Source organism: Theropithecus gelada, unplaced genomic scaffold, assembly GCF_003255815.1.
Source record: "Theropithecus gelada isolate Dixy unplaced genomic scaffold, Tgel_1.0 HiC_scaffold_15989, whole genome shotgun sequence".
In the NCBI taxonomy this organism is placed as follows: domain Eukaryota; kingdom Metazoa; phylum Chordata; class Mammalia; order Primates; family Cercopithecidae; genus Theropithecus; species Theropithecus gelada.
The window spans coordinates 1024783-1052742 of NW_020257756.1; the positions used below are offsets into that span (position 1 = coordinate 1024783).

The 27960-nt window shown below is 35.1% G+C and overlaps 1 protein-coding gene across 1 annotated transcript in view; it reads left to right on the forward strand.

Moving 5' to 3' along the window:
• The window catches only part of LOC112617288 (A disintegrin and metalloproteinase with thrombospondin motifs 20-like), a 204921-nt gene extending 180167 nt beyond the window's left edge, over positions 1-24754 (forward strand). Inside the window, exons 32-39 of the mRNA XM_025374034.1 lie at positions 2177-2374; positions 3082-3211; positions 3409-3503; positions 3591-3682; positions 4217-4350; positions 9691-9782; positions 22335-22439; positions 24665-24754. Coding sequence (XP_025229819.1) covers positions 2177-2374; positions 3082-3211; positions 3409-3503; positions 3591-3682; positions 4217-4350; positions 9691-9782; positions 22335-22439; positions 24665-24754 — 936 coding nt within the window. The remainder of the gene's footprint in view (positions 1-2176; positions 2375-3081; positions 3212-3408; positions 3504-3590; positions 3683-4216; positions 4351-9690; positions 9783-22334; positions 22440-24664) is intronic.
• The last annotated feature ends 3206 nt before the right edge of the window (positions 24755-27960 follow it).

Consider the following 27960-nt stretch of genomic DNA (forward strand, 5'->3'; position numbering starts at 1 on the left):
CAGGCTTTGTTCATTTCTTTTTCTTCTTTTTTCTTTTGGTTTCTCTTCTCGCTTCATTTCATTCATTTGATCCTCAATCGCTGATACTCTTTCTTCCAGTTGATCGAGTCGGTTACTGAAGCTTGTGTATTTGTCACGTATTTCTAGTGTGATGGTTTTCATCTCTTTCATTTCGTTTATGACCTTCTCTGCATTAATTACTCTAGCCATCGATTCTTCCACTTTTTTTTCAAGATTTTTAGTTTCTTTGTGCTGGGTACGTAATTCTTCCTTAGCTCTGAGAAATTTGATGGACTGAAGCCTTCTTCTCTCATCTCGTCAAAGTCATTCTCCATCCAGCTTTGATCCGTTGCTGGCAATGAGCTGTGCTCCTTTGCTGGGGGAGATGCGCTCTTATTTTTTCAATTTCCAGCTTTTCTGCCCTGCTTTTTCCCCATCTTTGTGGTTTTATCTGCCTCTGATCTTTGCTGATGGTGACGTACTGATGGGGTTTTGGTGTAGGTGTCCTTCCTGTTTGATAGTTTTCCTTCTAACAGTCAGGATCCTCAGCTGTAGGTCTGTTGGAGATTGCTTGAGGTCCACTCCAGACCCTGTTTGCCTGGGTATCAGCAACAGAGGCTGCAGAAGATAGAATATTGCTGAACAGCAAGTGTACCTGTCTGATTCTTGCTTTGGAAGCTTCCTCTCAGGGGTGTACTCCACCCTGTGATGTGTGGGGTGTCAGACTCCCCCTAGTGGGGGATGTCTCCCAGTTGGGCTACTCAGGGGTCAGGGACCCACTTGAGCAGGCAGTCTGTCCCTTCTCAGATCTCAGCCTCCGTGTTGGGAGATCCACTGCTCTCTTCAAAGCTGTCAGACAGAGTCGTTTGCGTCTGCAGAGGTTTCTGCTGCTTTTGTTGTTGTTTAGCTGTGCCCTCTCCCCAGAGGTGGAGTCTACAGAGACAGGCAGGTTTCCTTGAGCTGCTCTGAGCTCCACCCAGTTGGAGCTTCCCAGAGGCTTTGTTTACCTACCTCAGCCTCAGCAATGGCGGGCGCCCCTCCCCCAGCCTCCATGCTGCCTTGTGGTTAGATCACAGACTGCTGTGCTAGCAATGAGGGAGGCTCCATGGGCGTGGGACCCTCCTGGCCAGGTTTGGGATATAATCTCCTGGTGTGCCCATTTCTTTAAAGCGCAGTATTGGGGTGGAAGTTACCCGATTTTCCAGGTGTTGTGTGTCTCAGTTCCCCTGGCTAGGAAAAGGGATTCCCTTCCCCCTTGCGCTTCCCAGGTGAGGCAATGCCTCGCCCTGCTTCAGCTCTCGCTGGTTGGGCTGCAGCAGCTGACCAGTACTGATCGTCCGGCACTCCCTAGTGAGATGAACCCAGTACCTCAGTTGAAAATGCAGAAATCACCGGTCTTCTGTGTTGCTTGCGCTGGGAGTTGGAGACTGGAGCTGTTCCTATTTGGCCATCTTGCTCCACCCCCTCTGGAAAGTTTTTCAAAGCAGTAGGCTGGAATGATTTTATAGTGTCACTTTGTTTCTCATCTGTCATGGATTACTATTCTTTATTATCTAAGGTTGAGTTTCTTAAAAGCCGTTGTTTTGTATATTTTTTCCAGATGATTTGGTTGTTTTAAGTTATAAGGTAAATCTTTTCCTTTGTACTCCACTTTTGCTAAAAGCAGAAATCTATTTGCCCATTTTTGGATTGTGGCTTTAATTTACACATAAATCACTTACCTATTTTAGTCAAATGTTATTAGGCTTTACATTATATCTATGAAGATACATGTGTGCTAACTTATACATTGTTACCAGTGATCTAAGGCTAATAGACACCCTTTATTTCCAGTAAGGACCCTCAATATGTTTTATTCCTCCAAAGCTGTGCCTATTGGGAGATACAGTTTCATACAGTTAAGATGGTAATGTAATTAAAACACACACACACACACACACACACGGGCACTACAGGCAGAAAATCTAGCCTAAATGTGAGTTTCTTTCATTTGTTGGTACAACTCTGGGAAACTTGTCTCATGTCTGAACCTATGCTTGCTCATCTGTAAATGAAACTAATTAAATAGGATTATTGTGGAAATGACACAGCATAATGTATATTAAGCATCTGACAAATATTAAGCCCTGGCTAAAGTTAATGACATTTTCTTCTCTTTTAATTATGTATTTTTCAGTGTGCAAACAACTGTGGATTTAGTTACAGACAGAGGATTACATATTGCACCGGGATCCCATCTACTAAGAAACATAAGCTCCATCGACTTCGGCCTATAGTCTATCAAGAATGCCCTGTGGTGCCTTCCTCTCAGGTTTACAAATGCATTAACAGCTGTTTGCATTTGGCCACTTGGAAACTTGGAAAATGGAGCAAGGTCAGTGTATAATTATGAATTTTAAAACTTCTGAATAAGACTTTCTAGGTGTGGGAAATCTGGTAATCTGTATGTCTAATTAGATCCTCAGAGTTGCTTCAGACCACTATTGTCTAAAAACCACTTCATCAGTTATTTATATAAATATCTTATCTCTTGTTTGATGCTTGCTATAACTTGCTTAAAGCAGAGACCATAATTCATACTTATTTCTGTTCCTTAGAGGACTTAGCACAGTGGCTTGCACTTTGAGTAAGTGCTTAAGAAATATGTATTGGTTAAGTAAAGAAGTAAATAAATATGACATATGAGTAATAAAAGTTATTTGTATCATATTCTGTTTCCAATTGAATTGATAGAAAGTAAGTAAATATCACTTTGCAAACTTAGCACATAACTTAATGAGATAGTCTTAATTACCATCACTGACTAATGTTTATTAAGTATTTACAATGTATCATTGCTAACTGCACAAAATGAATGAGAAGAAGCCAGTAACTGAGAAATAATAGATTCAGGCTCATGCCTAAGGATTTTTCCCACCTGGGAGTCTCCAGCCAACAGCATAGTTTTGTGTCTTCTGTGGATCTAGCCACTACTGACCCTCAGTGTGCTACAGAAATACCTGGTCTAAGAAAACGAGACTTGGATTTTCTGGCCTTATGATTCATAATATAGTTTACCTTCAAATTTTACTCTGTTTGCAGTGCTCAGTGACTTGTGGAATTGGGATAATGAAGAGACAAGTGAAATGCGTTACCAAACATGGTTTGTCCAGTGACTTATGTTTAAACCATTTAAAACCAGGTGCTCAAAAGAAATGCTATGCCAATGACTGTAAGTAGTAGACTTCAAAACTCTACCTAATACCTAAGGGTTTCTAATAAGTTTCAGTTAAAGTAAATATCTGTAATAGTTGCACACTCCACAAAACAAAGCGTCAGATATTCAGAGTGTAGCAATATTTCTATGATTAGGTTCATGCTGTGTTTGTAATTTGCTCTGTGTTAAGTTGTGTTAATTTGTCTTTTAAGGTAAATCATTTACCACCTGCAAAGAAATTCAAGTGAAAAACCACATTAGAAAGGATGGTGACTATTACCTTAACATTAAGGGAAGAATAATAAAGGTATTATGAAAACAGTTCCTATTTTATTTTAACGTTGATCATTGACTTTGGAAAAAGTTTTTCTAGATGTTTACATTTTTTCTTTAGATTCATTGTGCAGACATGCACTTGGAGAACCCTAAGGAATATTTGACACTGGTCCAAGGTGAAGAAAACTTTTCTGAAGTGTATGGCTTTAGGTATGAGATGTGTGTTGGTCTATCTGAACATTTTCATGATCTTCCAAGAGAATTGGAACTTCTGGCCTTCAGAGTGATACTTGAATAGCTTACATGGGAGATAAATAATGCAGGAGCAGGTAGACATGTTAGGACCTAAACCAGATGTTGTTAATGCCTGTTCAGAAATAAAGGCTTGAATATTAACCTGTACTGTTAATATTGACAGAGAGATTGACTAAGAATACTGTGGCTGAGAAGTCAGACATGGAGAAGGGAAGAATTTAAGAACTATGTGCATTTTCATAAAATCAAACTAATTCCAGTAATAAAAGCTAGAAGAATTGCAGTTGAATTATTTTTCTACAAACTCTTCTTAGATGTTTCATTGAGAATTTTGTAGTTTGACCTAAAGTGATTTTTACTTCTTTCTTAACTTGTTGACATTATAATATCGAAGAGCAGGAGTGTGTTTTATTTTTCTATTCCCAAAGATAATCTACATTATGGCCTAGTAACCGCATCTAATACTAAAATATTCCAATGTTGTTACAGACTAAAAAATCCATATCAATGTCCTTTTAATGGGAGTAGGAGGGAAGACTGCGAATGTGACAATGGACACCTAGCTGCTGGATACACTGTTTTCAGCAAAATAAGAATTGATCTCACTTCCATGCAAATTAAAAGTAAGTGCTCAATCTACATTTTAGAATCAAAAAGCCTCCATTTGCTTATGAATGTCTAACAATATGTTGGTATATATGGTAGCCAGGGTACAGAGAAGGACCTGGCATTGTGCAAAAATTGCTTACTTTTTTAAAAACAGTTAGCTACATACTTCCTCTGCAATGACATGCACCATGAGGACTTTTTTTTTTTTTTTTTTGAGACGGAGTTTCACTTTTACTGCCCAGGCTGAAGTGCAATGGTGCAATCTTGGCTCACTGCGACCTCCGCTTCCTGGGTTCAAGCAATTCTCCTGCCTCAGCCTCCTGAGTAGCTGGGATTACAGGCACATGCCACCATGCCTGGCTAACTTTTTTGTATTTTTAATAGAGATGGGGTTTCACTGTGTTGGTCAGGCTGGTCTCGACCTCCTGATCTCAGGTGATCCACCCACCGTGGCCTCCCAAAGTGCTGGGATTACAGGTGTCAGCCACCGCTCCCAGCTGAGGACTCTTAATAAAAATGTAATGACAGTGACAAGTAAGATACTGCCCTTCCAAGATAAAATCCTCTACCTTAAAATCCTCAGGTACATTAAGGATAAGAAAGTTGATATCCTCAGTCTACTTGTGGAACCTTTTTGCAGGGTTTAAAGTAATCATTTAAATTAGTTTCAAATGATAATTTATCAGGTATTTTCCCATACATTATCTCATTTGACCTTTTTAACACTCTTATATTAGTTAAGGCAGATATTACATCACAATGTTATAAGTAATATGGAAGTTAAGCAACTTGTTCCATTCATACAATTAGTAACTGGCATTAAGGAAAACAAAGTCCTACCACAGACCTTAGATTATACATCATATTGCTTTTCTAGAAAATAATTTATAATACAATCAAGTCAAAACATCTTTATAGAACTTAATATACACCAGGCAAATGCAGCCTGCCATCTTGAAAGTTACATATCTACATGAAGAGGCAAAAAAGTGCATTTCACTAGCAGAGGCTCCATCTCAATTGCCATTGAATCGTCAGTGCCTAGCATGGTGCATAAGTCATAGAAAGCAATGAAAAAAATTTAAGACAGCATATGCATGAATACATAATATATAAATTATAGTCATATAATTATGAACCATTATTATTAATAATAATGGCTATGATTTACTGAATATCCGCCATCTACTACAGTGTGGAAGCATTATGTTACTATGGTTACAATTATAAATTCTAGACTGTCTGGGTGTAATTCTTCATCTTCATTTATCAGCTGTGTGATGTTGGTGATCAGCTGTGATATGTCTTTAAGCCTCAGTTCCCTCATGTGTAAAATGAGAAACTACCACTAAGGTTTTTTCTTCATTTCCTTTTTCTTTCCTTCTTTTTTTTTTTTTTTTTGTTCTTATTTGGTGATGATTAAGAGATGATATTTGTAATGTATCTAGTCATTGTTTTACATATAATACAAGGTTGTCAAACCCACAGCCTACAGTCCTCATGCGGCCCAGGGCGGCTTTGAATGTGGCCCAACACAAATTTGTAAACTTTCTTAAAACATTTTGAGACTTTTTTTGTGATTTTTTTTTTAGTTCATAAGCTATTCTTAGTGTTAGTGTATTTTATGTGTGGCCCGAGACAATTATTCTTCCAGTGTGGCCCGGGGAAGCCAAAAGATTGGACATCCCTGATAGAGTACATGCTGTATAAATATTGGTTATCATTTAATAATGTGTATGGTTATAAGCATGTTATTAGCACTCTAAGTTTCTAATAGGCACTCAGTAGCTTATTTGCTGTTAACTAGGCTGCTTTTTAACAAAGCTGCCATTTTGCCAGGCATTAGTCTGGGCCCAGAGCATACAATATCAAATATATACAGTTTCAGCTCCTCTCTTCTTCTTCCTCAAACTTGTATAGTAAAAATCCAGCCTTGATTAAATTAAACCTCCTACCCATTCTGTGCTTGTAGCATAAAACTGAATGTGGCAAATAATACCAGCCCTTCTGACTGATACCATTTTAAACCCATGAGTACTAAGCTTACAGGGATCCTTGGCACTGCCAAGTAACTCTATTGCATTTCCCTAGTCCATTCTCTCTCCTACTTTTCTAACTTATACTTTCTCCTCTAGCTTCGAATTTCAACATTTTTAATACCTCCATTCTACTAACTCACTGCTGGTGATCTTGCTCACTATTTCACTGAGAAAATAAGAACAACCAGAAGGGAATTGCTCAAGTTCCCACTGCCATATCTACCCGCCTACCAGAATCTTTACCTATCTCCTTTGCTTTCTCCTGTTTACTCTGGATGAACTCTTCATGCTCCCATCCAAGGCAAATACTGCTCCTTGTCCTCTAAACTCAGTGCCTTGTACCTACTCAAGAACATTATTTCAGCATATTTCATGATCTCCCTCACATCCTCAATTCTGCTGCTGAATCATTTAAATTCTTCATAGAGAAACATGTTATTTCTTTCATCATAATCATGAGCAAATAATCTTGACTTTTACCCTTCCAGCCACTGTCCAGTTTCTCTGTGTTCATTTATAGTAAAATTTCTGAAATGAGTTATAATTTGCACTCTCCAATTTCTCTTTCCCCATGCTATACTCTAATCAATCTCTTATTCATATCGCTTCAGGAAACAGTCCTTATCAAAGTCGTCAATAACCTGTTTCCCTAAATTCAATGATAAAGTCTTGTTTTTCATCTTACATGATTCAGCAGCAGCATTTGTATACCAGGACACCATCCTCTAGTGGTTTTGCGCCTTTCTTGACCCCTGTTTCTCCTATCTTTCTCAGTTTCTCGACTTGGCAAGTTGTTCTTCATCTTCTACAACTCTGAATGTTGAGGAGCTGTAGGATTCAATTGTTATTTGGGAATCTCATTAAATTTATAGATTTCAAGTACCACCTGTTAAATGACAGTCCCAAATGCACATTTCTAACCTGGACTGCTACCCTAAACTCCAAAATCCAACTGTCTACTCAGCATATTCATATGAATGTTTAATAAGCATGTCACACTCAATGTATCCAAAACTGAACTTCTAATATTTCCTGCCAAACCTGCTCCTCAAACCCAAATGTTTACCACTGCAGTAAATGCCACCAATAATAGTCTACTTAGTCTAGCTAAAACCTAGCAACACCTTCAACTTCTACCTTTCTTCCACACCCACATGTAATTCAGCATCAACTTCTGTCAGGTGAATTTTCAATGTGCATGCTGTTATGGACAGAACTGTGCCTTTCACTGGTCAACAAAAGTCAACATGACCTTCCCATCTCTATTCCCTCTCAGTTTTCTGCTGCCCCGACCCCCTTCATCACTCCTACTATAGACACAGTGGCCTGTTTGCTGTTCCTTGGACACACCAGGTATGCCCCCATCTTAAGGCCTTTGCACTTACTGTTGCATCTGCCAGGAACATTCATCTGTAGCTGTCTGTATGTTTTACTCCTTCATTTCTTTTGGGTCTCTGCTGAAATTCATCTTCTAAATAAGGCCATCCAGAACCACTCTCTACCACTAAATTCTCTTCCTCCCCATTCTATTCTCTGCTTTATTTTCTTTCCATAGCAAGTATCACCCCTAATATACTGTAATATTTGTTTTATAACTTGTCTCTTCCTGGTAAGACTCAGGTTCCACTGGCCTCTGTTTCACCCACTGCTGTGTTCACAATATCTATAATACTGCCCAATGCAAAATATATTGTAAATAAGTATCTGTTGAATTGAAAGTCCTTGCTTTTCTCAAGAGGTTTATAGGAACAGATAGTTTGAACAATCTCAAGACAACTTTGAGTTAACGAAAGTGGCAAAAAATGAGTTTTAGGAGGAGGGAGAAGCATGAACAAAAGCATGGAAGGGAGAAGCATTTTGCTGGTATCAGAGAATAAAAAGCAGTCTAGTTTTGTCTAAACATAAATCAAATGTAGGTTGGGGGATGGTAGCTTATTAGAGAAGTTTGCAGGGAGCAGATCATGAAGAACAGTGTATACTAAACTATCCATTTGAATTTTATCTTGCAAGTTATATGAGCCATTGGAATAAAAGCATAAAGGCATATGCAGGGGAAGGAATAGAGTTGGTTGGAGGCAGAACAAATTGTATCCATGAAAAATGAATAGGAAGCTAATGTAACAATTCAGATAAAAAGTGATGAGTACTGGAAACATGGGTCAGGATACCCATCTGAGAAATACTAAAGAGGTAGACACTACAGGATTTTCTGATAGAAGGGGTGTGGGAATTAGTGACATGGAATGTTTAGAAAGGTTTCTAAAATAACAAGACAGATGGTAATACAGTTTAGTGAAATGGGAAATAGACCAGGGCAAATAAATTTGGAGAAAAAGGTAATTCATTTAGCTTTGAACATGTTAAATGACAGATATCTGTGGGTCATCCAAGTAATGATGCCTAATAGGAGTTTGATATATGTTCTGTAACTCATCAGAGTCAAATGAACTGCATATATACTTATGAGTCATCATTGTGTAATTGGCTGATGAAACTGGCTGTTGATTGACATGCTTTTGGAGATAGTAACAATAGATGCTTTGAAAGTTGTGTCTCTGATCTTTCCCAGCCTAACCCACAAATGCCACAACTAGATAGTGGTGTGCAGATGAATGACGACCAGTTATCCAGGGAAGAAAAAGTCTGATTTGTGGTGTTAGGCACAAATATATACATTGTGTATGTATTCCCGCCATGACCAATCATAAGCTACCAACATGACCTCATTGTACCTGGGCTTGGGAAGAGATGCACACAGTTGGCTCTCACTATTTGTTACAAGCTGGGTCTGGTAAACCATGGAAAGCTTCCTGGTTTCCTGTGGAGAGATTTTTCTCTGTGGAGAGATTTTGAATTACCTAAATGAATTACCTAAATGAATTTTTATATATGCTGTCTATAAGCATTCAGTTTTATTGTTTTGTCATTTATGTTTACATAACCTTTTTTTTCTCCAGTGATTTTGCTTCTGACCCCACTTTATCTATTTCAGATACTCTGTGACTTCAAATGTAATAATGCATTTATTTAGTTTTAAATCTTCTATTTAATTACTAATATGCTTGCCATTTGTTAGGGAAATTTATGATATGAACATTTTTGTATTAAACAAAATTTATTCATTGAGAGCCTAGTCTATGTTATACACTAGAATTGTGGCATTTGTGCTTAAAATTTTAAAATTAATATATAAATATGTATGTTTACTAAGTAAGTAATATGAAAACTCTGTGTTTGATGACAAAGATTGCATTATTGTCTCCATGCTAAAGAGTTTCATTTATTATTTTCTATTTTCTATTTATTATTTTCTAGCTACAGACCTTCGTTTTTCCAAAACAATATTTGGAAATGCCGTTCCATTTGCCACAGCTGGAGATTGCTACAGTGCTGTCAGATGCCCACAGGTATTTCACATTTGTTTGATTAATTTTCTTTCATTGTGAAAAAAAATTATAGCTTCTCTTCATTTATTTTTTTTTGACCAGAATATTGCAATAAACATAAGTAAATAGAAATGCAAAGCTTCATATATGCACTTTGTTTCAAAGGTCATAGATAATCTTTGGAGGAAAAGCATCTTTGCCAATTTTGGGTTTGTTTAAAAGGTATAACAATAATTTTAAACAGATTCTATTTCTTCTTCCATAATATGTTATCAGTTTTTTCATCTTTCCATTTAGTCCATGGAAATGAATAGATATTTGTCAAAAGGCAAAGGAACGGATCACAAGCATGTGACTTTCATACACTTCTGCTGACATCAGTTCTAATAGCTTCCTAGGTCTGTAACATCCTCCAAATGAGAGTCTATTATTGGTAAAATTTATATTGAATACATTTTCATATTTTTATTCTTGCTTTTATCCTTTATTTCCAGAGTTCTCTTCACATGCTCTTATGTCATTTCCATGATTTCCAATATAGAGCATGCTTCTTAGAAGAAAATTTACTCTCACATTTTTAACTAGAGATTTTACATAGATAATGAAAACAATATTTTTATGGTAAGATGAAGGATTGTAAGCTAGATGAATATAGCACTTTTAGGTGACTCATTGGTAATGGAATATATGAATCAAATCTACTACCTAAGACAAGCGGTAATTACTATATTGTATGATTTTGAAGAGAAGTAGTTAATAGTTTGTCATAGACCTCTTTTCTTAGACTATTCTGTTTATAATTTTCATCATATGACATTGAAGTTACGCTTATATTAGGAAGAGAGGACATTTTCTGTTAGAGAACTTAAAGGAGATCAAGAGACACTGGAACTACAGGCTGAAATGAATAAAAGCCTGGATAAATCTATACATCTTAACTTAGGTCCAGAAACTCAAACAGAATGTGGTGATGTTACATGAAAAGACATAGGTGTTTTATTCACCCAGCATGAGTTCAGTATGACTCCTTTAGAGCAGGGAGTGATTTATAAACAACCTAATATAGTCATAAGGTTACAAAACAAAATAGCAAGATGGAAGGATTTATTTTTATTTGATACTGAAACATTACAGTTATTTTAAAATTTCTATCTGTAAAAGATCATTTTCAATCTACTTAGGAGTAGGAGGGGATCATAGGAAAGAAAGAAGGGTTTAAATCATGTCAGCTAAGGAAAATGGAGAAGGTAGCCAGGAAAAGAGTGGGAGATAATTGTAATGATCTTTACATATTTAAAGAACTACCATACCATGAAAGAGGAATGAGGTCATGTGTGTTCCTCCAGGAGGCATTAATAGGGCAGTAGATTCCAGCTCAACAGTAAGAAGGCTTTGACAGGTAGAGTTGTTGGTAAGGAGAACCCAAATCTGGGGCCCAAATAAATCGTTAATTTTTACCTTTATTTGTATGGATTGATCTTGTATTCTGCAACTTTGCTGAACTAATTTATTAGTTGTAACAGTAGATTTCTTAGGATTTTCTTTATACACAGTGATGTCATCTGCGAATAAAGATAATTTTACTTCTTCAATCTAGATACCTTTTATTTCTTTATCTTGTTTTATTGCCCTGACTACAGCTTCTAGTACAATAGTGAATAAAAGTGGCAAGAGTGAACATCCCTGTGTTCTGATATTAGGCAAAAAGCATTCAGTCCTTCAGCAGCAAGTATGTTAGTTTCATGTGTATGTTAAGTATGTCAGCTAAGAGTATTTTCTAGATATCCTTGATCAGGTTGAGGACATGTCCTTCTGTTTCTGGCTTAAGTGTTATTATAAAAGGATGTTGGATTTTCTGTGGAGAAGATCCTGTGGTTTTTGTCCATTACTGGATAGAGTGTTACCACACTGATTTATTTTTGTATGTTGAAACACAATCTTGCATTCCTGTGATAAATCCCACTTAGTCATGGTGTATAATTATTTTCATATATCGCTAAATTTGGTTTGCTAGTATTTTTCAAGAATATTTCATATTTGTAGGAGAGATTGTTGTATCTTTGTTTTTCTTGTGATATCTGTCTCGTTTTGGTATCACAGAAGTAGTGGCCTTATAGAATGTAGTGGGACATATTTTTTCCTATTGTACCGTTTGGAAAGAGTTTGTGAAAAATGTATTCTTTATATGTTTGGTAGAATTTACTGGGAAAGCCATCTGAGCCTGGGCTTTTTGTGAAAGTTGTTTTAATTACCAGTTTACTTTATTTATTTATTATAGATCTATTCAAATTTTTGCTGTTCTTGAATTTGTTTTGGTAGTTATGTCTTTTTAGGAATTTGTTTGTTTTATCTAAGTTAACTAATTGGTTGTCACACATTGTTCATAGTATCCCATTATAATCCTCTGCTCTTCTTTTTCCAGTGTTTTAAGGTAAAAGGGTAGATTATTGATTTGAGATTATTTTTCCTTTTTAATATAGGCATTTATAGTTATAAATTTTCCTTTAATCAATTCTTTTGTTGCATCCCAAAATATTTGGTATGTTGTGTGTTTCCTTTAATTTATTTTATTTTCTATTATCTATAGTTATGTCTTTGATATATTGGTTATTTAAGAGTGTGGAGTTTGATTTCTACGTATTTGTAAATTTGCCAAATTTTCTTTTTTGGATTTCAACCTTTATTGTGACTGGAAAACACGCTCTGTGTTATTTTATTTACTTAAATTTATTGAGGCTTATTTTATGGTATAGCATATAGTTTGTCCTGGAAAATCTTCAATACATTCTTGGGAAGAATGTGCATTCTGTTGTTGTTGGATGAAGTGTTCTATAGACTATGGACCTTATTGGTTTATAGTGTTGTTCAACTCTTTCTTTCTTGTTGATCTTCCGCTTAGTTGTTCTATCTGCTGAAATTCTACAACTATTATTTTTAAATTGTCTATTTCTCAATTCAATCTTTTATGTACTTTGTTTTGCTTCATTTATTTTGAGATTTTGTTGTACATGAATATATAATTGTCATAACTTCCTAACATATTGACCTTTTTATTATAAAATATTTGTCTTTATCTACAGTAATGTTTTTGTTTTAAAGTCTAATTTATCTGATATTAGTGTGGCCACTTCGGCTCTGTTAGAATTGCTATATATATTTTCATCCCTTTACTTTCAACTTATTTATATCTTTGGCTCTTAAGAATGTCTCTTATAGAGTATTTTGTTGGATTACTGCCTTTGTTTGGATTTCTTTAACGTTACTATTGCTATGTCTGGATTTACATCTGCCGTTTTACTTTTTGTTTTCTATATGTCTCATGTTGTCTTTGTTCAACTGTTCCTCCCTACTGCTTTCTTTTTTATTCAGTGAATGTTTTCTAGGGTAACATTTTAATTTCCTCAATTTTTTCATTATTTTTGAATTGTTTTCTTAGTGGTTATTCAAAGGCTTACAGTATATGTCTTATCAGAATGTACTTTACATTTTACTATTGAACATTCCTATCTTTCCAGTGAAATATAAAGACAGTACTACTATAAATGACCTATTTCTTCTCTTTTTCTGCTATATTTGTTACACATATACCATTTATAAAGGCAACAAACTTGCAACATATTGTTATTATATTAACTTAAATAATTTTATGTCTTTTACATAATATGAGAGAAGATAGAGCAATTATATATTCATAGACTTGGTTACATAAACCTTCTCATTTAGTATTTCTGGTTCTCTTTATTTCTTCCTGTGGATTTGACTTATCATCTTGTGTCATTTCCTAACTCTAAAACAGCTTTGCTTCCACCTCTCTTATTTGTCCCCTTATCGTCAAATATGTTACACGTCTATACATTACAGGTCAATAATATAATTATATATACCTTGGTTTATACGATTGCTTTTAAATCAGTTAAAATAAGAAAAGTGAAGACATAAGCAATTATAGCGTATTTTATAATTATCTGCATAATTACCTTTATCAGTACTCTTGATTGTTTTGTGTTGATTTGTATTAATGTCTGGTGTTACTTGATTTCAGCCTGAAGAACTTCCTTTAGTATGTCTTGTAAAGTAGATCTGCTAGCAAGAGGTCCTCTCATTTTTTTTTTTTTTTAATCTAGGAGTGTCTTTATTTTGCCTTCCTTTTTGAATGATAGATTTGCTTATTGAAAAATTATTGATGCACAGATTTTATTTTCAGCACTTTGAATATATCATCACACTGCCTTCTGACTTCTAAGTAGATAATAGATGTCAGCTTTTATCTTATTGGGTTCCATGGATGTGGTCATTTTTCTCTTGGTGTTTTTGGGGATTTTCTCTTTGTATTTGTTTTTCAATATCTTTACTGTGTCATATTTGATGTGCCTCTCTTTGTGTCTACTTGGCTTGGAGTTCACTAAGCTTCGTGGATGGGTAAATTAATATGTTTCACTGATTTTGGAAAATTTTCAGTCATTATTTCTTCAAATATATTCTCTGCTCTTTTTAATTCTTCTCTCCCTTTGGTACTTCCATTGTGCATATGTTGGTGCACCTAATGGTGTCCTTTCATTCCTCTGAGGCCCTGTTCGTTTTTCTTCTTCATTTTTCTTCTCTGTTCTTCAGACTGCATCATTAACATCCCTTTAAGTTTGCCAATTCTACTAGATCCAGTAGACAATTTCAGCCCCCTTTGTGAATTTTCTAATCTTGATTATTGTACTTTTCATCTTCAGAGTTTTCCTCTGACTCTTTGTGAAATATGATATCTTCATCTTTATTGATATTCTCTATTTGATGAGACACAGTTATCATACCTCCTTTTACTTTTTTAAACGTGGTTTCTTTAGTCCTTTGAACATATTTGTATTAGCTGCTTTGAAGTCTTTGTCTGCTTAGTCTGACATCTGATACATCTCAAAGGAAGTTTTTCTTGACTTTTTTCTTGTGTATGCATCATGCTTTCCAGTTTCTTTGTATGCCTCATAAATTTTGTTGAAAACTGGACATTTTAGGTAACTATATTTTAGCAACAGTGATTACTGATTTCACCCTCCCTTCTGAGGCTTCTTGTTATGGTTGTTGTTTGCTTCTTTTTTAATTACCTGACTGAACTGTTTCAGTGAATTCTATTTCTCTTGTAGTGTGCAGCCTTTGATGGTGCTCCTCAGTGGGCACAGTCTTGGGCATGCACAGTGACCGTGATGCTCCTCTCCTTCAGAGATAACAATGGTCTTAGCTGGGCTTTCTTCAGTTCTCATTCCCTGAAACTGTTTTGAGTTTGTCCATGGTCTGTCTCTACTGATAGGATGCTTAGCAAGAGCTCCGCTCATTGCTAGACAATTTCCCTATTCTTTCAACAATATTTTGGGGACACAAATAACTCCATAATCTGATCCAATTAAATTGAGACCCCATGACCTCAATTAGTCTTATAGTCTGTCTCTGAGATCAGGAAAGTCCCCAAGAAGAGCCTTTGTTAGTTGCCTCATTCTCTGGTTCTCTCTGTTAAACTTCAATCTTATCTACCATTTGCCTTCATTGAGCTACTACCCTCCTCTTAACAACACACCACTAAAATCTTCTTTTCCATAGAGTACCTAGACTTGAAGTTCTCCAGGTTCTATTCCAAATAAGCTCAGTCACAATAGGAAAAGCTAGTGAATTTCCTATTTTTATAACTTGATTCTCTCCCTGGGAAGAAGCTCTGCAATACTGTGGATCTGGGGACAGGGACAGTGGCCCATTCCTCAGAGTAACACCCCTGCTGTATAAATGGAGTGCTGAGTCATGGCAGTAATCCCTGGTCTTCTTGACTTTTGACCTTTTCAGCATGGCGTGTCTGCCTTACCAATGATTTTTTGTGGGGACATTTCAGGCCTAGTGTGCTTGATCTACCATGCCTGGGGTGGACTGACTGCTCTGTGAGTAGGGACCGGGTGGAAGACGGGAGCTTCAGACTCTAGCTACTTTTGCCTATAATTCAACTTCTGCAGTACAGAGCTGGGTGGAATGAGAAATGCTGGTGGCCTGCCCCTCTCAAAGAGAAACCATAGCCTTAACAGGGAGCTGGAGGGGAATGGAGTCCTATATCCTTAACTGCATTCACCATGATTAGAACGATCATCTTGCTGAGGTGGGAGGAAAAGAGGGTGAGCCATGCTTCAGATGCCACAGAGTCTCACTGTTCTTACCTAGATTTAATACATTTTCTTGAATAAATGTTTCTCCCTTTTCCATATAACCATAGAACAAATTTCAGAGACTTTAAGTGGTGGTTATAGTCATAATTTTCACCAGTCGTGTTTGTTTCACTGGAGAGAGTGTCCATGGGCTCCTCACATCACCATTCTAGAAGTGCTTCCTCACATGATTGTATTTTTAAAGGCAGGCAACTTTGCAGAGGAATCCTATGTTCTCATTCAATCTTTGAGGCTGGTTAGCTCTATTTATGTCCATTCTTCTTTCCAATTCCCTATTTCACCCATATTGGTGATGAATACCTACCTCTAACATGGTGACTCTGACCTACTACTTTCTATTCAGTTCCCTTCCCAGGACTGTCCTTTCCCTGCTGAGCCCCTCCTCTCCTGAAGTCCTGCACTGTCTCTTTTTATACCTGTTCTTAAGTCCAGGATGTGTAATCTAAAACTTTTAACATTCTAAACAGTTTTTTCCTTGATATGTAGATGTCTTTTGTTGGTGACACATCCATTCCAACCCTCTTAAATGGCGATTATACATTCTACAATGGTTAACCTATCTCAAGACTGGTCAACTTGTCCAACAACCCATCCTCCTTTTAAGCTATGCCTTCTGGTCATATATTTGATGTAATTAGAGATAAGTAAATTGACAATGGAACCTAGTCTGCTAATATAAGGCCTAACAAATGTTGTTACTTTGGAAAGGTCACCCAGTTCTGGAAATCTGGTCCTTGTCATTACTCGTTGAATTGGGAAAGGTCTGGTCAATGAGACATGAAGAAAATCTCAGGAGATGCATATACAAGTAAATCATATAACTGTCAAATGGAATCAAATTTTCTTTTATTTTATTAATGAACTTTCCTTATAGGAAATATCTGAACAGAAACCCAATTATTACAAATAAAATATTTCTTCATGTACATGAAATTTGAATGAGATATTTGCACAATCAGGTTTTTAAATAATAAGATAGCTATTTCCATTTCTTTCTAACTCCGTTTCTCCAATTTCTCTGTAATCCTTTTTTCCCTATAAGATCTTGAAAAAGTTATATAGCTGTAAACTGAGATTACCCAGTTTATAACTGAAGAAAGAGACATTCCATGTTAATAGTCTGTCCAAGATCCTTAAGAAAGTCATAGGCAGAACCAGTAATAAAATGCTCTTCCTGCCCACTGGGGCGAGATGTCTCCCTTGCATGGTTTTCTAGGCATTTCTGAAACGCAAATTTCAGAAACGCTCCATTTCCAAAATTAGATGTTATTGGGCATAGACGCATGCTGTCAAAAGGAGCTGTGCCTTTCTATATTCAGCCTGTATTTATCTGCTTGAGGCTACTGTTACCAAAAATACAAACTGCCCAATATTTTTGGAGATGTTCTGTCAATATATAAACCAGATTCTGTGTTATGTTACACAGCATCTGCATGAATACTCTCCAGATGTTTGATGTCACAGAACTTATACTGTTGTTTGGGATTCATCAAACCCACATCCTCTGTGTTTGCATGTGACAGGATAGTCTGGGATAGGAACGCTAAAATGAGTATGGACACATATGGCACTTTTTAGGGAAAATAAACTTTGCCACATTGCAATATGAGATGAAATTAAGGAGTGTGGTGTGACTTTAGAATGCATATGTCAAAAGTAAAGTAAATGTTTTGTACTTTTTGCAAAGCCACAAAAACTTCTAAAAACAAAAGTAATGTGGATCTCTTTAACTGGTTGGTAATTACATAAAAGTAAGAGAAATAATCATATTTGGCTAATGTCAGTGGGTTATGGCCAGCATCCAGTTTGAATGTTAAAAGTCAGTTGTGAGATATTTGGAATATGTATTCATTATTATCAAGGTGTAGAGTTTAATATATATCCATAAGATCTACCCTTTCGATTACATTGTTTAAATCATGTCCTTTTGTTCACTTGATCTCTCTTGTTACTGGAAGTGGTATAATGATTTTTCCTATTATTAGGGTGTTTCTGTGTAGCAGGACAAGCCACAGACAAAACTCCTCAGACACCGGATTAAAGAAGGAAGAGGTTTATTCGACCGGGAGCATAGGCAAGACTCCTGTCTCAAGAGCCGAGCTCCCCAAGTGAGCCATTGCTGTCTGGTTTAAGGGCTCGCAACTCTAAGGGGGTCCACGTGAGAGGGTCGTGATTGATTGAGCAAGCAGGGGGTACGTGACAGGGAGTTGCATGCAATGGTAATTAGATTGGAACAAGACAGGTTAGGGATTTTCACAGTGCTTTTCTCTACAATGTCTGTAATCTATAGATAACATAACCGATTAGGGCAGGAGTCGATCTTTAACTACCAGGCCCAGGGTGTGGCGCCGGGCTGTCTGCCTGTGGATTTCATTTCTGCCTTTTAGTTTTTACTTCTTCTTTCTTTGGAGGTAGAAATTGGGCACAAGACAATATGAGGGGTGGTCCCCTCCCTTATCTATGTCTCCATGCATATCTCATAGATTTTGCTTCATAAAAGTTGTTGCTGTATGATTTGATACATAATATTTGTTATGTGTTATGTCTTCTTTGTGGATTATTACTTTCAGCACTTCCTTGTCATAGTTTCATGATTGGGGACTCAAATTCTCCTTTGTCTTTTATCAACATTACTACCCCTGCTCTCTTTTTATGTCCTTTGTCTTTTTATGCTTATTTCTAAGTATTTATTTATTTATTTATATTTTTTTTGAGACAGAGTCATGCTCTGACACGCAGGCTGATGTACAGCAGCACAGTCTGAGCTCACTGCAACCTCTGCCTCCCAGGTTCAAGAAATTCTCCTGCCTCAGTCTCCTGAGTGGCTAGGATTACAAGCGACTGCCACCACGCCCGGCTAATTTTTGTATTTTTAGTCGAGACAGGGTTTCACCCTGTTGGCCAGGCTGGTCTTGAACTCCTGACCTCAGGTGATACACCCATCTTGGCCTCCCAAAGTGCAGGGATTACAGGTGTGAGCCACTGCACCCAGCTGGTGATATGCATTTTCAAGTCTTACTCATTTTAAAACCTGGGATGTTGGTTTCCTTACTGTTGAGTTTCGAGAGCTCTTTATATGTTCTGGATACAAGTCTGTTGTTGGATACGGCATTCTAGTCCAAACCTTGTCTTTTCTTTCTTTTAAGTATCTCTCACCAAGCAGTTTTCGATTTTAATAAAGTCAAATTTTTCTTTTATGGACTGTACATTTAGACTCGTTTCTGAGAAATCATTAAATAAACTCAAATTACTAAGATTTTTCTCCTTTTGGAAGTTTTCTTCAAAAACTTTTTATAGTTTTATGCTTTACACCTAGACCTACAATTTATTTTGAATTAAATTTTGTATTAAGTCTGGGAGATTTATAGACTTAATTTTTCATCTGAGTCAAAAACATATAGATACCCAATTGTTCTAACACCACATGTTGAGAAGACAATGTTTTCTCCACTTATTTGCCTTTCTACCTTTGTCAAAAGTACTGGCCATATTTATGTGGGTCTTTTTTTCCTTTGATCTACATGTGTCTGTCTTCACCAACACCATATGTCTTGATTAGGATAGCTTTATGATAAGTGTTAAAGTAGTATGGGTCCTCCAGCTCCATTCTTCTTTTGTAAGCTTATCTCAACTATTTATATCCATAGCCTTTCTTTATAAATTTTAGAATCAACTCTCTGTATCTATAAAGATTCTGGGTAGAAAATTTGTATTGGTATTATATTAGATCTATAGAGTACATACATAATAAAATGTGTACAGTACATTTAAAAACTTTAAAACATAATTATTTAATGAGCACACATGAACCAACCAGTCAATCCAAGAAGTGAAACGTTAAAACTTGCATCTATCTATATACTTCTCCTCTATCTTATACCCATACCTACCTTTTTCTTTGACACAGCCAGTTACTCAAGAATAAACATTCCAATTTATTGAATTCCTAGGTCTTCTGAATCATATTACCTTCCATTTGTGATTTGGCTGCTGAAATTTTAATTTGTGTAGTGGCTGCTTCTTCAAAATGTCAGGAGGGTAGAAGAGGAGATAAGTTTCATACTACGTATCTACTCTCTTGACATTTCACACTACATATGCATGTATGGAGTGAGAGACAGTGAGAGAGAGAGAGACAGAGAGATAGAGAGACCTCATATGTTGAACAATTTTTAGGTTAAAGATTAGGTTTGAGGTTTAAATTTTAATCTTAAATGAAGTATTGGAATTAACACATTTATTCACTTATTTATTTTAGTTCTCTCATTGAATTACTTTTTTTAGGTACATATGCTATTTCACTTGACAGATTTAGAGTGAGATCTGTCTGAACTCTTATGGTACTTGACACCATCTCTGCCAGTCAGTTAATTTTGAACAAATGAGTGAGATGTATTTTCAGCTCCGTCAACATCATACCAAATTTCAGATAATTGTTTTACCATTTTTTTTGAGATCGTATTATGTAGTTTTTAAAGTGAGGACTAAGAACAGAAATAAAGCTCATGAAAATTAGTCCAGAGAAATGGAACAATCAATAGTTCTAGACTCAACTAATTGTGTTAATGACCACCTAAGGCTGTTGGTAGTCCATCAGATTCATTCCTTTTACTTCTAGTGTATATACATTTGAATATTTTTAAGGCATATTGATCAAGGAGGTAGAGAACAAATGGAAGAATGGAAAAACGGTATTAGGTTGCATGGTCCAATCCGGGCACTCAAGGAGCATCTGGTTACAAGAAATTTACATGATAGAATATATTTTCATTTTTTAATAACTTTATTTGGTGAAAAGCCTATCTGAGAAGGAATGTGAGATTGGAGGTATACAGTGCAAAACCTGTATCAGGTTGATTAAGTATCAAATGGAATAATATATCCTAAGAATCAATTCTTTTTATTCAAATATTTGTGAACATAAAATACTACTTTGTCTAGTTTTAGTGTCATTCATTATCATAGAGTCTGAAGAGTTTTATATATGTATTTGTGTATTTACTTTTATAATACTACTATTTAATGTTTTTAATGCTGCACTTAATTCATCCATTTGAAAACACTTATTGAGAACTTAGGCCCTGTTCTGTGCTCTGGGAATATAGCAATGAAGCTGACATAGAGTTCATATTCTAAATTTCATAACCAAGTGATGTTGTATATGATAAATTGTCTTTGAAATTTATCTAAAACTAATTATTTCTGCAATGGAAAATGCTCCATTTATTGTCATTGTTTTATACAAATATTTGATCTTTATTTGTTTTTAAATGAGAAATATACAATATAAGATTGCTAAGAAATCCAAGTTAATGACTAAATTGATATCTAATTGTTTTAGCAATATTAATAATTCACATTATATAGAGAGAGTTTATTTAGACTTTGCTTTTATGACAAGATAATATTTTCATTCATATAATATAAAATCCAGTGTTTCGTCACAGTCTTGCTAAAGATTCATGAGTCTTAAGCCATTGAGATATTGTGATGTAATTGAAGACTGTCTTAATATTGTTCTGAATCTATATGCATACCGAACATTGTCAGTAGACTGAACTTGTTTATAAGTTCTACTTTTCAATGTTTAAATCTGTACTGTAAAATTATATACATGTGACACAAGTGTTACCTATTTTAATCACACATTTTCTCAGTTAACATTGCAATTTAATAGTTAACAAAGATAGTCTGAAATATTTTGACATAAAAATGGTCCTGTACTTGGAAAGAATTAGATCATAAAGCTCATAGGGGACCCACACACCATAATGTGTGTAAACCATGTGGCATCACACATCTAAACACCGTTTTTGGTGTTTAAAATGGATATAATTGCCAGGACAATAATATTATGTTAGATAGTTTTGTGTGGTGAGTTAAGAAGTAATATTCTTATCACAAAAGGAATGGGGCAATAACAGAGATTCTGGAAAACACGTCAAATAGGTGAAACATCATAGAAGTTAGCAATGAAGGGTCAAAAATAGAAAGTGTAGAAATGTTAAAGTGCAGCAAATATTGGTCCCCATGAACGCTACTTCTGTCAGGATTTACTAATTTCTACAGGACCATTAGCTCTAGTGGTCAAATCATAGAGTCCTGGAGTTGGGCAGAGTTACTTCTCCACAAATAGCATTATATAGTATTAATTCAGTTGTCACTTGCAATTCAGAAGACTTATTTGTAATCAATTTTCAAAGTCCTTAACTGGTTCATTTTCTTTACAGTAAGGTTATATCGATATTCCTTCATTTTATAAAAGACCCTTGAAGAGTATTTTGAGTCCATCCTTATATAATTCCTGTTCAGATGTTGTTAGCCAAGAGCATTCTTAAGTATTTATAAATTCCATCTATTTTTGTTTGTTTTATTTACAATCCAGGGACAGTTTAGCATTAATTTAGCAGGAACTGGGATGAAGATATCCAACACAGCAAAGTGGCTTGCTCAGGGGAGTTATACCTCTGTCAGCATACGGAGATCAGAGGTAAGTCCTGCAGGACCAAAAAGCCTGTTTGAAATACTTCTGTGCTGTGAACTAGCATTAAAGGCTCTCTACCTTAAATGTAAACTTGTATGAAATTGATGACTAAAGAGTTATTGCATATAATGGGTAGATTATATATAATGGAGCACAACATCAATTTATGAAATGAAACAGGATTCATTTGTATTAATGTGCATGTGTAGGTTTTGTATACTTATGAATCCATATATGGGCTATAGATGTCTGAACATGAATTGCCAAATGCCAGGACATATAGGTTTTGTCTATCTCAAGTTGGAGCTAATGACTTGAAATACAGGTCTTCAAAAAAGGTATGTTTTTTACTATACTTTAATTACTGAAGGTTTACAGGTTTTAATATTTCAAAATGAGTGTTAATTTTTGTTTTCTTCCCTCACTGTTTTAGTGATGGGGGTGGTGTTGGAGACCCTTGTCATTTAACAAATATTCTTCACAGTTTTTTCAATAATTAGGATTATGTATTTATGTTGTACTCATGTTTTCCTGTCTTTATCTAGATAACGTTGTTATTTTATTTGTAAAAATATAGACTGTCATGTAGTATTTATATATATATATATAGTTATAACTATTTGTATAGTTTATTTATATAATTATTATAACTATAGCACATGTCGTATTATCCAAATAGAATCCACTTAATTTTCTGCAGGTATGGTGTTCCAACATGTACACTTCAAGAAACGCTTTCTATTACTCACGGTTATTGTGTCTTAGATAACATAGCCCTGCCCATAGTAAATCTGGATCTAGGTTATATGTGTTCCCACTTATATTACACCTAAATTAGCACCAGCAACAACTTCTGTATACTCTAATGTTTTATGATTTTTATTTCTTATGATAAAAGTGATTTTTGTTATACTCCTATTTATATAAATATTTCTCATAAATGAAACTTAGTATTCTGATAGTCATAGCCTTTAAAACATTCTGTTTCTGAAGATGATAAAATTGGGCTTTACTTAACAAAAGAGTTGTGTTTGTATTAACTTCTATTCTAAATATTAATTCATTATTTATTTCATTGAGAACTTCTATCTCAATAAAAAAGGTTGCACATAACTATTTCTTGAGATCTGATGCCCAGTGTGAAACTGATTGGTAAAATCCAGATATACTTACAGAAATGCAAACATATTTTCCTTTGCCAATAAGTTTAATGAAGATTGAGTTCTTACTACAACAGAGGGAATAGGGAATAATTCAGCTCTGAGATTTTACTGCCTTTCCCTTCTCTGTGTACTCAGGTTCTCCAGAGCTAAAATTGCTTTAGAAAGAAAAGGTAACTTCAAAAGCTTCCATTCTCAAAACATTCTTCCATCTCAAAATGTCCCCAGAACCTACAGTTTTCTTCTCTATCTTTACTCCCTTAGATTTAAAAAAATTACCTTTTCCAGATATGATAGGAGTTCAACCTGTTTTTGTGTCGTGTTCTAGAAATGTCTTCAGTCTTCACTTTTAGACCTAAAGATGTAAGGCATCTCGAGAGTGCATCTATCACGTCCTGACCAACCCGCTTCAGCCCACCTCTGTCACCTGTTCTTCAGTGAACTGCTCTGCTTGTGGAACAATCTCCCATTTTAGTTCTTTTCTAATTCTAATGACTACTTTCAGCCCAGTTTTAATTTTTTTTCTCCATTTTACCACCTTCTATACTTTTCTCCAGAGTGTGTTTCTCATGCCTCCACGAGATGTTTGAAATAAATGGGATAGAATATGAATTATATACCTTTAAAGTCAAGTTTATACAATATCCTTCTTTTATTTGGTCTAAGAGAACATTATGTAAATTTATGTAAATATTGGATAGCAAATTGGGAGAGGTTTTAATAAACTCACTGAAGCAAATAGAGACCTAGATGAAAAATATGTGGATTGAGATTGAAATATGTGGATTGGATTTAAATCTTAATTGAGATTTAAATTGTCTAAATTATAGTATGGTATATAATATTCAATTAGCTAAAATGAATCTCAGGTTATCTAATATCCTTTAACTTTCCCATGTCCACCAGTTCAAACAATATCAAAAGGGTATGATCTTTGACCTCCAATGCAATTCTTATAGGAAACCTCTAATGATTTTAGCCATATGATTCAAAGCATTTGCTTTTTCTGCTATTTGCATGCAGATATCAGCTTGTATAAGATTCTTCTATATTTCTTCTTCCAATTTTCAGGATGGAACCAGATTTTTCGGCAAGTGTGGAGGGTACTGTGGAAAGTGTCTTCCTCACATGACTACTGGTCTCCCAATTCAAGTCATATGAACATTTAGAAGGGGGATGCATGCCCTAAAGAGGAGATATTCTCTGGAACATTCAAATAACGGGTGCTCATTTCTTTATTTCTCCCTTCCCGAGATTTCCAGGTCTAATATGTCTCTGCGTTTTTTTCAGGGTGCTCATCAGGGATTCAAATAACTGCTTAATAAGGTTCTATTAATCAGGATTTTTTTAAAGAACATAATAATTTATAATAGAGAATACCAGGATCGAATGAATTATACCAAGACAGTGCTGCTCTTAACCTCTTGGACTGGATCACACTTATCTTATACCTACAAACACATGTGTAAATCTCTGCTCAGCTTTGTACTGTACAATGAAATGTTTATTCTACTAGCTAAAATGAAGCAAGTAACTATTAGGATAATAAACATTCAAAATTACTATAAACATTATTTAATCTTTCTGACAAGTAGCAAATCAATAGTTACATAAAAAAGCACAGAGCCATTATACTTTCTACTCATACAGTTTAGATACCTTGTTTTATTTTTCCTTTAATTTTTACTTGCGGATTACGGTGCTTCAATTAAAAAAATAGTCCTCAAAATGAGGTACAAATTGTGTATTAAAAATGTATGTTTGGGGTAAATAGTAAATAAAAAATTTTGTGGGTATAATAAAGATATGATATAATTTAATTTTTAAGATCTACCTCAAATTTGATTGTACTTACAAGAACAATACATTGTTTTTATAATTTTATATTCTGTTTTGCCTCTATAATTATTGTGTGTGTATATATATTCTTTAAAAATTTATTTTCTCAAAGTTATGTACTGTATTCTATTAATTAAATATGTGAGAATTCTTTTAATTTTGAAGATCTTATTTTGGTAAACATAAAAATATATTTACATATGTAAAAGTTTTATTAGCGATGTTTAAGTTATTTTATATCAGAGGTTTCTCAAAGTCAGAACATAAAGGAGTATAAAAATTAACTATTAAATGGCAAATTCTCAGGTATTAAGAGTTTTTTTCATGCAGATAATTTAACCATGTATTATATAATAATATGCTTTTGAAAGACATGTAGACAAATAATATTTTTCTATGGAGACCTACTCTGAAAACCAAAAAACAAAAAAAACAAAAAAAAAAAACCACAGTGGAATCTACTAATAGATTTTTGCCAGTGAATACTAGTGTACTTGTTTTACCCACAAAGTGTTTTCTCCCAACCAAACATTTATTACAGATGTATTGTGCCATATAAAGCTCTAATGCAATTTTGTTCCAGCGTGGTTAAATAAACATTTGAAGATGTCTGTATCAAAAGAAGTATTTTGTATTATGTGCCTTAAGCCAGTTACAAACATTAATACAAAATGTGTGACATTTTCCAGGAATCTTTTCATGCATATTTAGAATCTTACAATTTATAAACATTTAAATAAACATATTTTTATGATTCATTAGCACCTTGTCTTTATTGTCTTTACATGTTAAAAAAAGAACTTTCACTGCAAATGTCTATAACTCTAAACACTTCAGAAATTCTAATTTTTTTTTCTTTTTTGAGACAGAGTTTTGCTCTTGTCGCCCAGGCTGGAGTACAATGGCACAATCTCGGCTCACTGCAACCTCTGCCTCCTGAGTTCAAGCGATTCTTCTGCCTCAGCCTCCTTAGTAGAGGGGATTACAGGCTCCTGCCACCATGCCCAGCTAATTTTTTGTATTTTCAGTAGAGACGTGGTTTCACTATGTTGGCCAGATTGATTTTGAACTCCTGATCTCAGGCAGTCCACCTGCCTCAGCTTCCCAAAGTGCTGGGATTACAGGCGTTAGCCACCGTGCCCGGCCAATTCTAAGAAATTTTTAATCAAATTTGTGCAGTTAGGATGAAGCACAGCTCCTATCTCTGCCCTTCTCATGGCAGAGGAAACCTGGCAGGAAAGCTGGCAACAGCTTGCAATGCCTCTGAAAGCTTGTATATACAAGGACTATTGGTGTCTACTCTGATTCAAGTGACCAAACCAGATCACAGGACCAAGTCCTACGCAGTAGGACAGAGAAATGTGCTCCTGCAGGGCAGGATGGCCAGATCTATGGAAATGGGTGGGGACTTAACAATCTCTCCCAAGACAAGAAGCAGGTCCTTGTGATACATCATCTTCAACCTCCCTAGAATTTGCCCAAGTACTTCCAAAGTGGTTAAGTAAATTAAATTACCACTGGAAGAGAATAAAAATTTTAGTTGATCCACATTCTCATTGACACCTGAATTTCTGGGTTTTTTTTGTTTTTGTTTTCTAATATGATGGGACATAGCGTGGTATTTCATTGTCTGAATTTATATTTATCTGAATACCAGAGTAGATGGGGATCTCTCATATGTTTTTACATTTGGTTTCTTTTTCTGAGAATCTCTTGTTTATTATCTTTGTCAGTTTTGGTTTAGGATTTTTTTTTTAAGTTAAAGGGCTTTTTAAAAGTTATCATCAGAGTGGGAACAAGAAAAATATAAGTTTACAGTTTGGGACTGTTATTTTAAGTTCATTTTCTTTGTCTTCACAGTGTCTATGTCAAAGTGTTGCTGTTTTGCTCAAATATTTTGTCTCCTTTCTAACCCCAAATTCTCAGAAGGTAGCATTATTTTCTATTTTACAAGAAAGAAAACCATTGAAAGTAAATTCTTTCAACTTCCTGCCACTTATACATCTCCTCTCCACCTCCTCTGCCCCAAAAAAGAGAAAGAAAAAAAAAGTCATATTTCTGAATAAAAGCCAAGCAGCTTTATGTGGATATAATTTAAAACATTTGAGAATCTCTTGCCAAAAAGCATGCTTTTGTATTGTACCGTAAATTAGTTGCAAATATTAATATACAACTTATAACGATTTACTTGTTTAACATTTAAGATGGCATGCTCCCTGCATCTATTTTCTCTTTTTTTTCATGCCCTGTTGGAGAAACAATTACCCTGCTCATGTGTGAGGATAATCACTCAACCTCTGCCTTTGATTTCCCCTACTCTGAATTCTCTAGGACTTCTTTCCATTGATTATTCTGTCTCCCTTTCCTTTCTCTCACCACTGGTTCCTTTTCTTCATTCAAAAACCATGTTTGCCTCTCTTCTATATTAAAACAAAAATATCTCATTTTCCTGTCCAATCAGTAATTATGTCAAGTTAGTTTATCATAGTGTTTAAATCTTTTCTATATATTTATTGATTTTTCTAATT